This window comes from Pteropus alecto, unplaced genomic scaffold (assembly GCF_000325575.1).
Source record: "Pteropus alecto unplaced genomic scaffold, ASM32557v1 scaffold7, whole genome shotgun sequence".
Classification (NCBI taxonomy): Eukaryota; Metazoa; Chordata; class Mammalia; order Chiroptera; family Pteropodidae; genus Pteropus; species Pteropus alecto.
In genome coordinates, this window is record NW_006494614.1 from 59,185,197 (window position 1) to 59,198,977 (window position 13,781).

A 13,781-nucleotide genomic window follows, 5' to 3' on the forward strand; every position below is an offset into this window, starting at 1 on the left:
CCAATGCTCTTCTAACAGTGCAGGAGGTGGGCTCCAGGGTCCTAGAGTGCCACGTGAGGGCTCTGAGCCTCCATTTCCTCATCTCTGAAAAGGGGTGAGGCAAGGAGGTCGGGGCTCACAGTGCTTGTGCAGACTCCTGGAACCACATTATGTGGTCGTGTCATTCCCCAGTTTAACACCTGAAGGTGGGACCCCAGCCTCAAGGAACCTTACAGTCAGGAGCAGGGGTGTGGAGCGCCCAGGCTGAGGCTTTGAGGAGGGGCTGGGGCGCTTCAGTAACTGCTCCGTTTTCTGCCCCGGCCATGGTGGCTCTTGCCCGGTACCCCAGACTCAGGGTTCAGCTAAGGAGGAGGGTAATATCTGAGAAGCCCTCTGAGCTGCTGCTTCAGTCTGTCACAGCCCCAGGCACCTGATGATGGATGCCTGCCCCACTGCTTAGAGGAACGGGAGGGCATCTGTCCTTTTCCCCAGGGAAGGACCAGAGGTGGATGGTCAGAGGGGGTGGTGCCTCCCCTCCTCTTCCATTAGCATGGCTCACCTGGTCCCAAAATACCAGGAGGAGGAGTTATCTGATCTCTAAGCTCGGGCGGGGGGAGGGAGTAGGGGCTCGGGCTGTCTCCTCCTCATCCCTGCCTGATGCAGCAACTGGTTTTTTTAGTTCCTGGTGACCTGCTTCTACCTACTCCCCCACCCCCCAGAAATCTACTCCTGCCCGCAGCTGGTCCAGTTGCCAAGCCTCGAGGTTCTCTTAGCAGATACCTCTGTTTAGACTTAACTCAACCTCCCTGTAGAAAACTGGGGTCCTCAAGGGGTTCTGGGAGGGGTGCAATGGTCTAAGACATGCGGCTGCATCCATGGGACACAAATTCTGAGTGTGCGACAGTGGGTGAAGCTTCGTGGAGCGATGGCCCTGGGAATGCACCCCCAAGCATGTGGATGGGTGTGAGCGAGAGTGTCCACACACGTGTGCATGTGCCTGTCAGTGTGGCCGTGGGCAGGCTGTGGCACAGAAGGGAGAGTGGGTGGCCGCTTCCATGAGGGCGGCTGGGAGGGCCTCTGCCTGAAACATCCCTTGCCTGCCCCTGGATCCGAGCCAGGTGGAGGTCTCCCTGGAGAGGAAGGAAGGGGCGGGGCTCAGTTTCCCAGGCCCACCTGGGAAGGAGTGGGATCTCAGTATCAGGTCAGGAGCCCCGGGAAGGCGCCTGCCTCCCTTCCCCAGGGCTGACTTGACCGACCTCTCTTCTCTGCAGATTTTCCGCCGTGCGGACAAAAATGGTGAGTTTCCATTCCGGGCTGTCCCTGAAGAGGACCTGGCTCTTTCTATCCTGGTGCTTCAGGGGAAAGGGATGGGGAGCAAGGGGAGTAGAGTCTGGACAACCTTGAACCAGAAGGTTAAGAGTGCAGGTCTCTGAAGTCTGAAATCCAAATCTTGGCTCTTCCGTCTGCCTCCGTTCCCCTCTGAACAGTGGGGTTCCCATAGTTCCTGTGTAGTGGGGATGCCGTGAGGATTCAGTGAGTCGATGCCTGTGATGCCAGGATGTCTTGCTGGTGGTAAATGCTTGATGTGCTTTAACTTTTATGGCGCCGGGCTGGACCAAGGTGGTCCAGGCAGGGGAAGCCCCACCTCACTCTGGGCCTTCCCAGTCCCTGGCACACGTCCTCCTCACAGCAACCGGATGCAGTCAGTGCTGTAGCCCCTGTTCTGTCAACTCTGTAGTGGCCCAGAGGGGTTACGTGACTTGCCCAGGGTAGCACAGCTGTGCAAGACCCCAGCCCTTTTCCGCATGTCCCACAGACTCCGTAACTCTGTGAGCAGCACATTGTTTTGCCAGAGAACTCGTGACACTGCACTTCTGACTGCTTGGAGGGGCTCTGCCCTGTACGAGGAAGGCCAGAAGCTGAAGATAAACCAAGTTTCCCAAGGCCTGTCTGAGCCTTGCGGGAGCAGCAGAGCAGCACAACTTCCTGTAAATACCGTTGTCATTATTCTCTGGCCCGAAGCAACCCTACCCGGACTTTAATTAAGGCGCATTTCCTATCCAGTTTCCCCACCTGTAAAGTGGGGTGATAACCTGTCTACTTTTCTGGGCTGTTGGGAAAATACAGGGAGGAGATGTGGGGATAGACGTTTTTAGAGAGAATTAAGCAGTGCCCAGTGTTTATTTGTTCATTCGTGGAGAAATGCCGATTGTTTATCAAGGCCTATGCTGGGGGAAAAGCGAGGAACAGATGGTGCTCGTCCCCCAGGGCCCTCAGGTCCCCTGAAGCACCAAGTCCCAGTCACTCTCCTGCCTAGGCTGGAGTTCAAGATGCCAGCTCTACCCTGAGTCGCAGCTCACATGCCCCAGCCCTGCTACCTGTCCGTGGGCATTACTGCTGCTCTGCCCCACATGGTGTTGGGGGCAGGGGTGGGACGTGAGGCCTTGTGGGATGGGAGTGGGTACACAGGCCTGGGCTGGAAGTCACTACCCGGGGGAACCACCTCTTGTCCCCATCGCTGGTGGTGACGACAGGCCTCATTGGACAAAGGACCATCAGAGCAATTCCATATGGAACAAGGAGGAGGGAGAGGGGGCGACTTCAGTGGGGCTCAAAAAATGGTGGTGGCATCGCTGCCTGAACAGTGTTAGAGATCAGAGAAGGGGGTTAAGGGGCTCTTCCTCTCCCTGGTGTCTTCAGTGAGGGGCCAGCCTGGGACTGCGCATGGTCATTGCTGGATGCTGGCCAGTCCCCTCCAGCACACTGTGAGGTCTTTATAGTGGGAATTGGGGTTTTGTCCCTGTCATGGGCCTGATACCCAGCACACAGTAGGTCCTCAGAAAATGCCTATAAACTTCAGGTAATGGATTTATTCATGGATGAGAGTGAGGCTGTGTGGCACTGGGGTACAGCGGTGTGTCTGGCTATGATCTCCAGCGTACTGCAGGGAGTGTGTGCGTCCACGTGGATGTGGAGTTGTGTGTGTGCGTGTGTGTATCTGCACGAGTTTGTGAGTCTGAGCGATGTGTCTCTAACTTGCTGTACGTACTCAAGTCTGTGTGTGCGTGTTTCTGAGTGTGTGCTCTGTAGAGACCTTTGCAATGTGTGGGTGGTCAGTGGCACCCTGGTCTCCATTCAGGCGTAGATGGGGTTTTGTCTTCCTTACTTATTCCCCATCGGAGGCCATGTTCCCACCCCCTGAGCACAGCTGCAGGGACCCTCAACTCCTGTGGCCCCCACAGAGGCCGAGCCTACTCCTGTTCTTGGGGCGCTATGCCTTCCCAGCCACCACTGAGTGACTGTGGGGGGTTGTCACCAGGGTTAATGTGTGTGTGGGATGTGGAGCCTGTGGCGGGGAGGTGGGGTCCCTCCTCTGTCACAGGGACTGCCTGGGCTTGACCCCCGGCTCAGCCACTTCCCAGGTTTGTGACCTTAGGCCAGTCACCAAACTCTTGTACCTCGGTTTCCCCACCTACAAGTGGGGATGATGAAACTAGTTCTCAGCTCAGAGGGCTGTCATGAGGATGGAGAGTGGAGCTCCGGCCCACTGTGAGGAATCAGCCCTGTCCCAGCTGCCTAGTATTGAGCGCTTTGGAAAAAGGCTTTGGTTTTTCAGCAGGCGTTTGGTTCCCTCCCCGTGGAGTCCGCTGGCTGGTGGAGGCTGCCAGGGGCCACCGAGCATCTGTTAGACACTAAGACTTTCATGGACCTTATTTAGTCTTCACTCTGCTCCCACAGAGAGGAAGCACCATCCTCCTTACTACGGATGACAGAAGCAAGGCTCAGAGAGGACTAGTGACAGACTGCAGATCCTCGGCGGGGAGGGGGCCGCCGGGCTCAGATTTATCCCAGCACGGTTTGAAAACATTATGTGGGTGGGGGATGGGAGTACCCGGACATAACGATGAGTATGGGTGTAGACGTAGATAGAGACACACAAGAGCACAAGCACACACTTGTTGAACACGAGCAGGTCCCAGCCCTGCCCAGGTGTCCATGGGAGTGAGATTCCTGGGGGTGGAAGATGGGCATGTGGTCTCAAGCCAGGGCCTGGGCTGAGGTTGGAGAGGAAGAGGTCCTCAGGATCTCAGGAGCGGGGGCTCGCACTGGCCCGTCCTCGTGGCTCCTAGGACAGAGACTTCTTCACGGAGGTGGAGACCGGGCACAGCTGCTGAGGGGCAGCTGAGAGACAGGCCGGCCTAACAGCCTGGGTTACAAAACCCAGCAGGTGGTCGGTGGTGCCGGTGGAGGGCTAAGTGCCAATTGCGTTTCTCTCTGGGGATGCGGACACTAGCAGACTCCTGGCATTTGAAAGGTCACTGCGACAGAGGCTGAGCTCATGCTAATTAGGGAAGAGGCCTACAAATGTCCCACTCGGGGTCCTTCCCGGACGGACGTGGAGATGCTAGGCCCACTGGTCTAATTGGGCAAGGGCCTGGGTAGGAGAGGTCGCTTTCCTCATTAGCTGCTTTGGATTCATTAGGGCTGTGGTGGACATTTAAGGTAAATGTCAACCAGGAAGGCTTTGTGCTCAGGGGGCCTGGCGAGCCTCTCCCTGCCTGCTCTCCCTAGTGCAGACTGGGCAGAGGTGCCCAGATAGGCAGGAGGAGATGGGGGCAGGGAGACACCCCAGCTGTGCCCATGGCAGGCATGACTAATCAATCATAGCACACTTTCACTGAGTCCGGACTTGGCCTCAGCTTTTCCATGTAGCCCTGTGGCTGGGGGTGTCACCACAAGACCCCACCCTGGGTTGGGTTGAGAGCGTGGACTTGGGAGCCAGATGGCCTGGGTTCAAGCTCCAACTGTGGGGCCAAGGCAAGTCCCTTAACCACTCTGCCTCGGTTTACTGCTCTGTAAAATGGGGGTGATGGCATTATGTGTGCTATGGGGTGTGGTGAAGACTGAATGGGTGAACACGCAGTAAGAGCCCCATGCATCTCCCCTGATTCTGCACTGTGGTTCCTGATTTTTATCACCAATCTTGCCAAAGGGAACTTGGAAAGTCTCCTCTTGCACAGAACACAGAGCCACGACTTAGAGTTTATGTATTTCACAGCCGGTATCATGTACGTTCAGGCTTGGTTTCTGGGTCCCGTGTGTGTGTGTGTGTGTGTGTGTGTGTATTGGGGGGACTCTTGTGTTTTCTGAAAGTTACAAATTCATTCTCCTTCTGTGACCTTGAAACCCGGGTCAGGATGTTGGAAGCATCCCGGGACGTCGCCCCTAAACCCCGTGTACGTGCCTGCACTCACACACGTCAGTGTTCTCCCGCCCTCCCAGCCCCTGATACTTTGTGCTTGATGAGGTTCGATTGAAGATGGGTGGAGGGTGAGGGTCTCCTTCCCCTGAGCTCGTCCTTTTGCCTCCTTTGAGTCCTCCCCGCAGAGCAGCTGGGAGCAGATACAGAAGCTGCAGAGCCTTTAAAATATAAGAGTGACTTCTGCTCTGGACTTAAGTAGGTCTGCCAAGTATGGCTGGGCGAGTTGTGCGTGCACAGGGCCACCTACCTGAGGGCTTCAGCTCCAGTGTGCACTCTGCTCCCAGCCCATGTGCCCTGAGGCTCGGTTACATCCCCCCTTCCCCGCCCCGCTAAGGGGCGTCTCTTTGTAACCCACACAGTGGTATCATGAAGGCCTGCAGGGGCTTGGATTACAGACTGGCAGGAAGTAATGGAAGGGGGTCTGTGGAGAGGGGCTGGGGGCTTGCCCTTCTCCCTGACCTCCACTGCCTCCCACAGACGTGGCTCCTTTAAGGAGGAAAAAAAAGGAGGGGGTGGTGGCTGCAGAGGGCTGGAGATCAGCTTGCAGGAGTTCGCTCAGCAGGTATGCCCAGGTGGGAGGAGCTGAGGGTGGAAGCTTGGGGACTGTTTCTCCAGGAGTTACTGGTGTTCTGCTGTGGCCCTTCTGCCCCTAACCCACGACAGCTTCCCTAGCAGATGCTGGTGCCAGGGCGACTACAAGTAGAGGGAGAAGAGATGAGACAAAGAGAGGGAAGCGGATGGGACAGGTGGCATGCATCAGCTGTAGTGGGCCCTCTTACAGAGCCCCACCCCGTCCCCATCCCAGAAGCACAGCCTCCAGCCCTGAGTGCTCTGGCCAGTGCTGGGGCCAGGCACCTCCTCTCCTTGTGGTTTGGCATCCTTATGGCCACATCTGTGGCACGCTGAGAACTCCGTGCCAACTGCTGGCAGCCGTCTCACGTCAGGCCATGCAAAGGTTTGGACCCGAAGTTCGCCAAGTGGATGGGGCAGAGTAGAGAGAGGTGCTAGCTTTGGAGATGTTATGAGTGTGAAGAGACTATCTGGACATTTAGAAGCAAGAGAAAGTGGTCATCAGACTGCCCGGCTTTGGACCTCCCTCTTCCAGGTGCTAACGAAAATGGTGCCGACCCCAGGTGGCCGACCCCAGGTGGCCAGGCCAATCAGATGAGAGGAGGCTGCCTGACAGGGAGCGGGTGCTCCGTTAACTGCTGCGTGCAGAGTGAGCCCCAGCAGACTAGCTACTACTTGTTATATTTGTCTGTTTGGGGATTATCTCTAAATAGGTGTTGGTCTTTTGGTTTGGGAATTTGCTGGATGAGTCAGTGATTTTCTGCGAACCGGAGTTTATCGTTAGGTTGGGAATTAGCTGGGCGGGCAGGGATTAGCGGACCGGACTTTATCTGTTAGTTTGGGAATCATCTGGATTTTGGCACGTCCTATTGCGCAGACACCAGCTGCTCTCCCTCCTTCCTCCCTTCCTTGCAGACGATGGGAAGTTGTCCTTGGAGGAATTCCAGCTCTTCTTTGCAGATGGCGTTCTCAACGAGAAAGAACTGGAGGATCTCTTCCACACGATCGACTCTGACAACACCAAGTGAGCCGAGTCCTGGAGCAGGGCCCACTGGGTCTGGGAGGAAGCACCTTCCTGCTCCCCCAGTGGCCAGCCTCCACTGTCCACTCCTCTGGAGGGACAGGGGCCCTGAAATCCCCCAACTCGCTAATCCAAGTCAGAGGTCCCCCCGGCGGGGGTGACTTAGGGAGTGGGCAGATGGACATTGCATTGGCAAGTTGGTCTTTTCAGAGCACACGTGACTAAGCAGGGCCAGAGCCTGGGCTTTGCAGAATGTACGCGGGGTAATAGAAGTTGGTGGTGATGTCACTCCCCCGCTAGCCCAGCTCAGTCCTGGCCTGGTACCGTGTGCGGATTCCCGGTCCCAGCATTGACTCTGTCATCTTGATCCTCACCGGCTCCCATCTTAAACCAAACGAACCAAATACTAATCCTGACTCCACTTAACCTTAACCCTACTTCTAACTCTGTACCTAACTAAACCTTTTCTCCAACTTACTCATAACCCTAACTTGCGTCTCAGAATCAACCCAAAACTCTGGCCCCAACCTTATCTCCACCCCCTCCCTTTCCCTGGGGTTCCCCAAGCAGGATGAGCCCCCTTCTCCACCCCACACCTTCCTCAGGTCCACTCCAGTGATGAGGACCAGAGTTCCTGGGGGGCTGCTTAGGGCAGATTTGATAAGATGGGGGTCCCCTGAGACAGGCCTGAGATGGCCTGGACAAGGAGCTGCCACCAGGTGCATTAGCAAGGGGCCCAACACAGTGGTGGTGTGGACCAGAGGTTGGGTCTGAGAGTGTCCTAGGAGGCACGGGCTAGGCACCAGGGTGGGGCCTGGTGGAACAGGTCTCGTCCCGGGGAAGTCCACTTGAAAGAAAAGGCTTCCTGCCACCAATTCCAGTGAAGGGCTTTGTATCTGGAGCCAGATGGAGGATTCTGAGAGAGAGGTTCCTGCAGCCCTGGGGAGCTCTGAAAGGGCTGTCGCAGGTGTCCATTGATTATTCATTCTCATCTGATGCCTTTTGTGTTGGGCCAGCTGGGTGGGGGGAGATGGAGGTGCTGGTATGAGAGTTTAACCATGAGGGAATATGAGTGGGGAGCAGGGTAGACTCACTATTGTAGAAGGTCAAGACTCTAAGAACCTTTAGGATTCTTTTCTCCAACATTCCGCAGTGTAGGAGCTGTAAACATGCGCTCCTGGGCATGCTGAGTAGGCTTTCTGCTCAAAACAATTCACACGGGTCAGAGAGATTGCTGAAATGCTAGTTTAAGCACAACTAAACAGGTTTCCTTCCTGCAGGACTTGTCAGAACTTTTGCTATGTGATGCAAATTAGGGGAACCTCCAAGACCGAGCTCGCAAAGCCTCTGAACCCAGGTTTAATTGGCCACAGGAACCTTTTCTCAGAAGCATCTCGTTGAACCCGGGTTGTGAGGAGCCCACTATTCTAGGCCAGCCCCCTCCTCTCTCAGTGAGGAAACGGGGTCCTAGAAAGGGAAGGTTTCAGAACGTGCACAGACGCTCAGGTCCCTTGGCGTCCCCGCTGGCACACTGCACTGTTGCATCTCTGCTCTGAGGCTGCTACCTGCACCTTCACTTGCATGGCTGGCATTCTCGTGCACAGCCTCCTCCGAGGAAGGGCAGGATGCTTCTTTATCTGTGCCGTAGGAATGGGGGATGCAGACCCTGGGGCTAGGGTGGGAACACGAGAGCTATCCCAAGGCCTGGGTCCCACAACCCTGCAAATAGGAATGCCCAGAGGCAGTGTGTCACATGAGAGTTTCGTTTCAGCCTATAATAGTCATGCCTTTGCCTTCATCCCTTTTCCCTTTCTTTCTAGGCCCCTGCCTTAGCCCCATCCGCTCATGCAGTCGGTAGACTTGGCAAGGAAATAGAGTGGGTGGCGTGGTGATGGGGTCAGACAGGTGCAGACATGGATGCCCGCTTCATTCTTAAGAGGGGGTAGTGCCATTTACCTGCTGCAATCTCACCTGTAAAGTGGGGTTGTGGTGCCAGAGCATAGCACGAAGACAGAAGCACAGCAGGTGTTGTACCAGCTGCATGGGGCTGTGCATGCTGCGGGGGGACGGGGGGACGGGACAGCCTGGCTTCTGAGTCCCCCTCTCCCTTGTTCTCTCTGCAGCCACGTGGATACCAAGGAGCTATGTGGTAGGTGCCCAGCTCCGGGAACCAAGAGTGGGGTGTGATGGTGGGAGATGGGACTAGGGAGAGGCAAGCGAGGACACAAGGTGGGACGGTGGGAGGGCCCAGGGGCAGGGCAGGGGCAGGGGCAGAATCCTCCTATGACCCCTGACGTTTGTTTCCCCCTCCCCCAGATTACTTTGTGGACCACATGGGGGACTATGAGGACGTCTTGGCCTCCCTGGAGACCTTGAATCACTCTGTCCTAAAGGCCATGGGCTACACTAAGAAGGTCAGTGGGCGTAGGTGGCCCCTGGGGAAATGGGGTCCAAGGCCTGAGTGCTGGTTTGGTTACAGATTTTCTCCTAGGCATCCTTACCCAAGGGTGCCTGGATTCGTGATGATAAGTTTGTATGTGCCTGGCTCTGGGGTGGGCTTTGCGTGGGGCTCCTAGAGGGAGCTGAGGTAAACTGGGAAGTGAGTAGAGTGGCTCTGTGAATGGCCCTGTCCATCCAGTGTCTGGTGTCTGGTTTGGACGGTGAGACCCTTTCCCAGCATCAGGCATGGTCCTGGGATGGAGTTCTGGAAAGGGAACAGCAGGCATCCCAAGCCCTCTGGGATCTTTGGGCAAACGTCATACCTGATGATCTCATGCCCTTCTACAACAGGGTTACAAGATGGGAACGGGAGGGAGGGGCCGGACTCACACATCTGACCTTGACTGAGGAGTCAGATGGTCTTGAATGAGGACGCACGTCCAGGCAGGGAGCTGTGTGCTGGGCATTGGAACCATCAGGAATGTTGGGAGGGGCCAGGTGCAGGGACCGCCCCGCCCTCATGTGTGTCCTGCAGGGAGGCCTCCAATGTGGCTCCAGAGTCTTTGCCCACAGTCCTGTCACTTCCTTGTTTGCATTTATGGCCTGGAGGTGGATGGAAGGCAAGGAGATGGAGCCAGGTCGTGGGTTGGATATCATTATGCCATCTTCACTGTAGCTTGGATGGGCTTGTTTCCCACCTCTGAGTCTGTACCCGCACTGAGCCGGCCGTTTCCAGAGGGGCCAGGTGGGGTGTGTTCCTTCTCTGCATCCACAGAGAAGAGGCACAGTAAGTTTTCTGAGAACATATGATGGCCAGGATTAAACGTTCAGTTTAATCCTCACGGCAACCCTGTGCGTGGCTACTCTCACTTCCCCCATCACATAGATATGGAAACAGAGGCTCAGAAGGGTAAATCCTGCAGAGTCATAGCTATACAACTGGCTGAAACGAGATGGGAAATGGAGTCAGGGACCTGCCAGGAAGTATGGAGCACAGCATGGGACTCTAGGCCTGCTCAGGGGTGAGTGGAGTGTCAGTCGGCCAGTAGTAAGGGCAGCTACTTCAGAACACTGACCAAGGCACACAGGGAGGAAGCTGGGAGTGGATCATGCTGTGAGGGACACATAGACACTCAAGAGCTTGCAGACTACCAGCGACCTTGAGCGACCAGAAAAGGCCAGCCCCGTCTGCTGCTGGGTGAGGCCAAGGAGCCTAACTGATAAAGTCAGCCAGACCTGGCGGAAGGACCCCAAACCAATCACTTCCCTTTTTGAGCCTCAATTTCTCCATCTGTAGAATGGGAGCCTTCATCTTATAGGGTTCTTATGAGGATTGAATGAAGTAAGGTCTATAAAGCGCTTAGCACAACCTGGCACAGAGCAAAGCATGACCACTAGTTTTTATAATGCTAAAAACTAAGCTCCTGTTGTATGCCCAGGCATAGGTAAGACCAATGCTGTATGTTTTTTCAAATGCTAGTTACTCCTCTGTGGTATATTAGGAGCCTCTTTCTTCTCATATCCAGAAATGGCCAGGCCTAACCCTGAGCTTCCACTGCCCACATTCTCATTTCTGTCCCAGCGTCATGCTGTTTTGAGTCTTGGTGTTTTAAAGTCTGTTTTAATAACATGTAAATCCGGCTCCCTTTCATTGTTCATTCTTGTAGACTATTTAATATTTGAAAATGTCGAAGCAGATGGTAGATTAGAATGGAGCATGGAAACACCCCAGACTCCAGACTCCGAGTCACCCAGACGAGTGTGTCGGCCCCAGCTCTGCATCTAGCAGGCTGTGGGAGGCGCGAATGGGACTCCTCGCTATTGAAACCACCTCCGTCAGCCTCAGTTTTCTCATCTTTGAATGGGGCCACGTCTCAGCCATGTGTCACGAGCCGTTGACAGCATCTGTAGTTGTTCCTTGGTCTTTGGTTATAACTATTCAGAGATGTGACCTCATTCTCCATCTGGGAAAGGATTTTAACGTCTACCCCTACAACTTGGATTAGTTTTGGAAATCTTGCTCTCAGAAATTACGCATATGTGATGTTGAGTGTGGCCTTTGGTGCATTTTTAGTGGTGGTGGTGGTGGTGATGGTAGCTTGTCGCTGGCATTTCTTTGTCTTGCATATCTTCGAACCAATTTTTGTTTGTAGAAATGCAGCTCATTGATTATTTCAAATGCATCTCTTGCATCCATTGATATTAGTTGACTCAGTTGCTTTTGTTGACATACAGTCATAGCAACAGCTGTAGTTATTGTCTTCATTTCTGGTGTCTGTTCTTCCTATTTCTTTGTTGTGTCCTGTTCATTTCCCCCAAACCCTAAACATTCCAGTGATTCTAAGTCAGGCATCCTTGTTTTGCTCCTGATTTTCAAGTGTATCCCTCTAGTATTTCTCCAATAATTATAATATTAATACCAGCTCTTATTTTAGAATCCTCTTCAGCCTGTTAAAAAAATTATTTTTGCATTCCCTTTATTAAATTTGTCTTCGGAGGTGGTAGTGAATTTTTTCACATGCCTTTTTGGTCCTTTTTAAATGATCATATGATTTTTTTCATAAGCTATTGATGGGGTGGATTCTATTATTAGATTCTCTTCGATTGAACAATCCTTAGCTTCCTGCGATAAACCCTAATTGGTGCATTATTCTTTTATCACATTGCTGAATCCTGTCACTAGCTGAGCATTTTATCTCTGTCTTAATCGGGAATTGAGAATTGATGTTAGTGTGGGAATTAATTGTAGGTGGTTTTGAATATTTTCTGTGTGTGAATCAGTTTTTCTAACAGAATTATTTTTCTATTCAAAAATAGAAAGAATTTATAAGGCTTGGGTTGAGGTACTAAACGGGCTGGGATTATTTTTGATAGTTATTTTAAGGTCAGTCCTAGTTTTAGTTAAGTTTTTTACTTTGTCCATTTTGGTATAGTTTAAAACAAAACTATAATAGCCATGATCAGTTTTATGATTCATTATGCATAATATGTTATGCTTTTTTAAAAAATCTAAAATATTAACACAAAACAGGCACTGAATATAGATTAAGTTCAATAAAACATCTGTTATAGCTCAATTCTTGTTTTGGTTTTCGTCCTATTTCGCTACATTTTAAAAACGTATATTTGGCAGTTTTGCCTGTTTTAATTAGTTGTTTCTAATAACCAGAGCTTTACACATTTAAATTTCATGATACATTTTCTATTGTATTTATAGTTTTTACCATTATTATTGTCTCTCTCCTAGTTCCTTAGGTTTGTGGTTGTTGATCTTCTTTTTCACATGTTAAATAGAATGCTTAAATTTTTTGATAATCAGGTTTGAAGTTTTACTTTTGGTTATTTTCACTGCAGTCATAGATTTTAATACGCAGTATTTTCTCTCACAGTATTCTCTAATAGCCTATGTCGTCATTCATTTCTCATTTCATGGTGTTCAGATGAAACCAAATGACCGATAAGGTTTCAACTGTTTTTTTAATGTGTTGTGATTTCTCCATTACATATTATTTAATTTGGTTTTACAATTATCTCATGGATGCTTGAGAAGATATGGATCATACTTTCAGAAAGTAAAATTTGAAAATAGCTATCCTTTCTTTGTTAGGGACTCTGTGCTGTTACAACTTTGTAAAAAGGTAAAGTCGTGTCTTTTATATAAAATGTATAAAAATACAAAATGCACACACAGCAAAGATCTTATTTAACTAATTCATTAATGTGAGAACAGTAAGATGTTACAACCGCCTCAAAGGAAACTTTAAGGAACACACGCCATGTATATAGGCAACCAGGAATCCTGAAATGAATTTGTGAGTAAATGCAAAATTGGTCACTGTCCACAGGGCAGCAGTCAGTTGCATTCCGCCAGGGAAAATTCATATGCATTTCTCTGGATGAGGATTATTTGCATTATCATTTATTTTTCTATCTTAGAGTTTTAAAAGTAGGTCCAACGCAAGGAAAGACCTATATAAACCAGAAAGGTATACTAGACAAGAAACCCAGTGATTATTTTTGCCCATTTTAAAGATTTTCATGTTTTTTTCCTGGCAATGCCTTTTGCATCCCTATTTATTATTACGTCCTGGTGCCCACTGTCCTTTGAGACAATGATGAGCTAATTTCTCACACTAAATTGTTTTGTCATTTAACCTTTACATCTTTATGTTTTTTTTCTTTCCATAGTTTTAGCCCTGTTTGCTACCTATAGAATATTTTTATTATATAAACAGTACATATTCAATATGCAATATTTAGGAAGTAGAGAAAAGTATAAAGAAAAATTTGAAATCACTTCTAATTCCCACTATCCCTAAATATTAACATTTTAGTTTATTACCTTTCTTTCCATCTGTATTTCTTTAAAATATTTAGTATCGTCCTGTGTACAAAAGTTTGCCTGAACCACTAAGATTTCAAGAAACACTTTTCCCATGTTCTTAAAACTGTTCAGATATTTTTATTTAAATTTACTTACCATTCCTCTGTTGTTGGTCATATTAGATT

At 51.0% G+C, this 13,781-nt stretch overlaps 1 protein-coding gene across 3 annotated transcripts in view; it reads left to right on the top strand.

Moving 5' to 3' along the window:
- The window catches only part of NECAB2 (N-terminal EF-hand calcium binding protein 2), a 32,009-nt gene that overhangs the window by 2,764 nt on the left and 15,464 nt on the right, over positions 1 to 13,781 (top strand). For 2 of the 3 annotated variants that reach the window (XM_025042776.1, XM_025042777.1), the window contains exons 2-5: positions 1,251 to 1,275; positions 6,728 to 6,836; positions 8,957 to 8,982; positions 9,150 to 9,247. In XM_025042776.1, coding sequence (XP_024898544.1) covers positions 1,251 to 1,275; positions 6,728 to 6,836; positions 8,957 to 8,982; positions 9,150 to 9,247 — 258 coding nt within the window. The remainder of the gene's footprint in view (positions 1 to 1,250; positions 1,276 to 6,727; positions 6,837 to 8,956; positions 8,983 to 9,149; positions 9,248 to 13,781) is intronic. The other variant, XM_025042778.1, reaches the window with a different exon arrangement.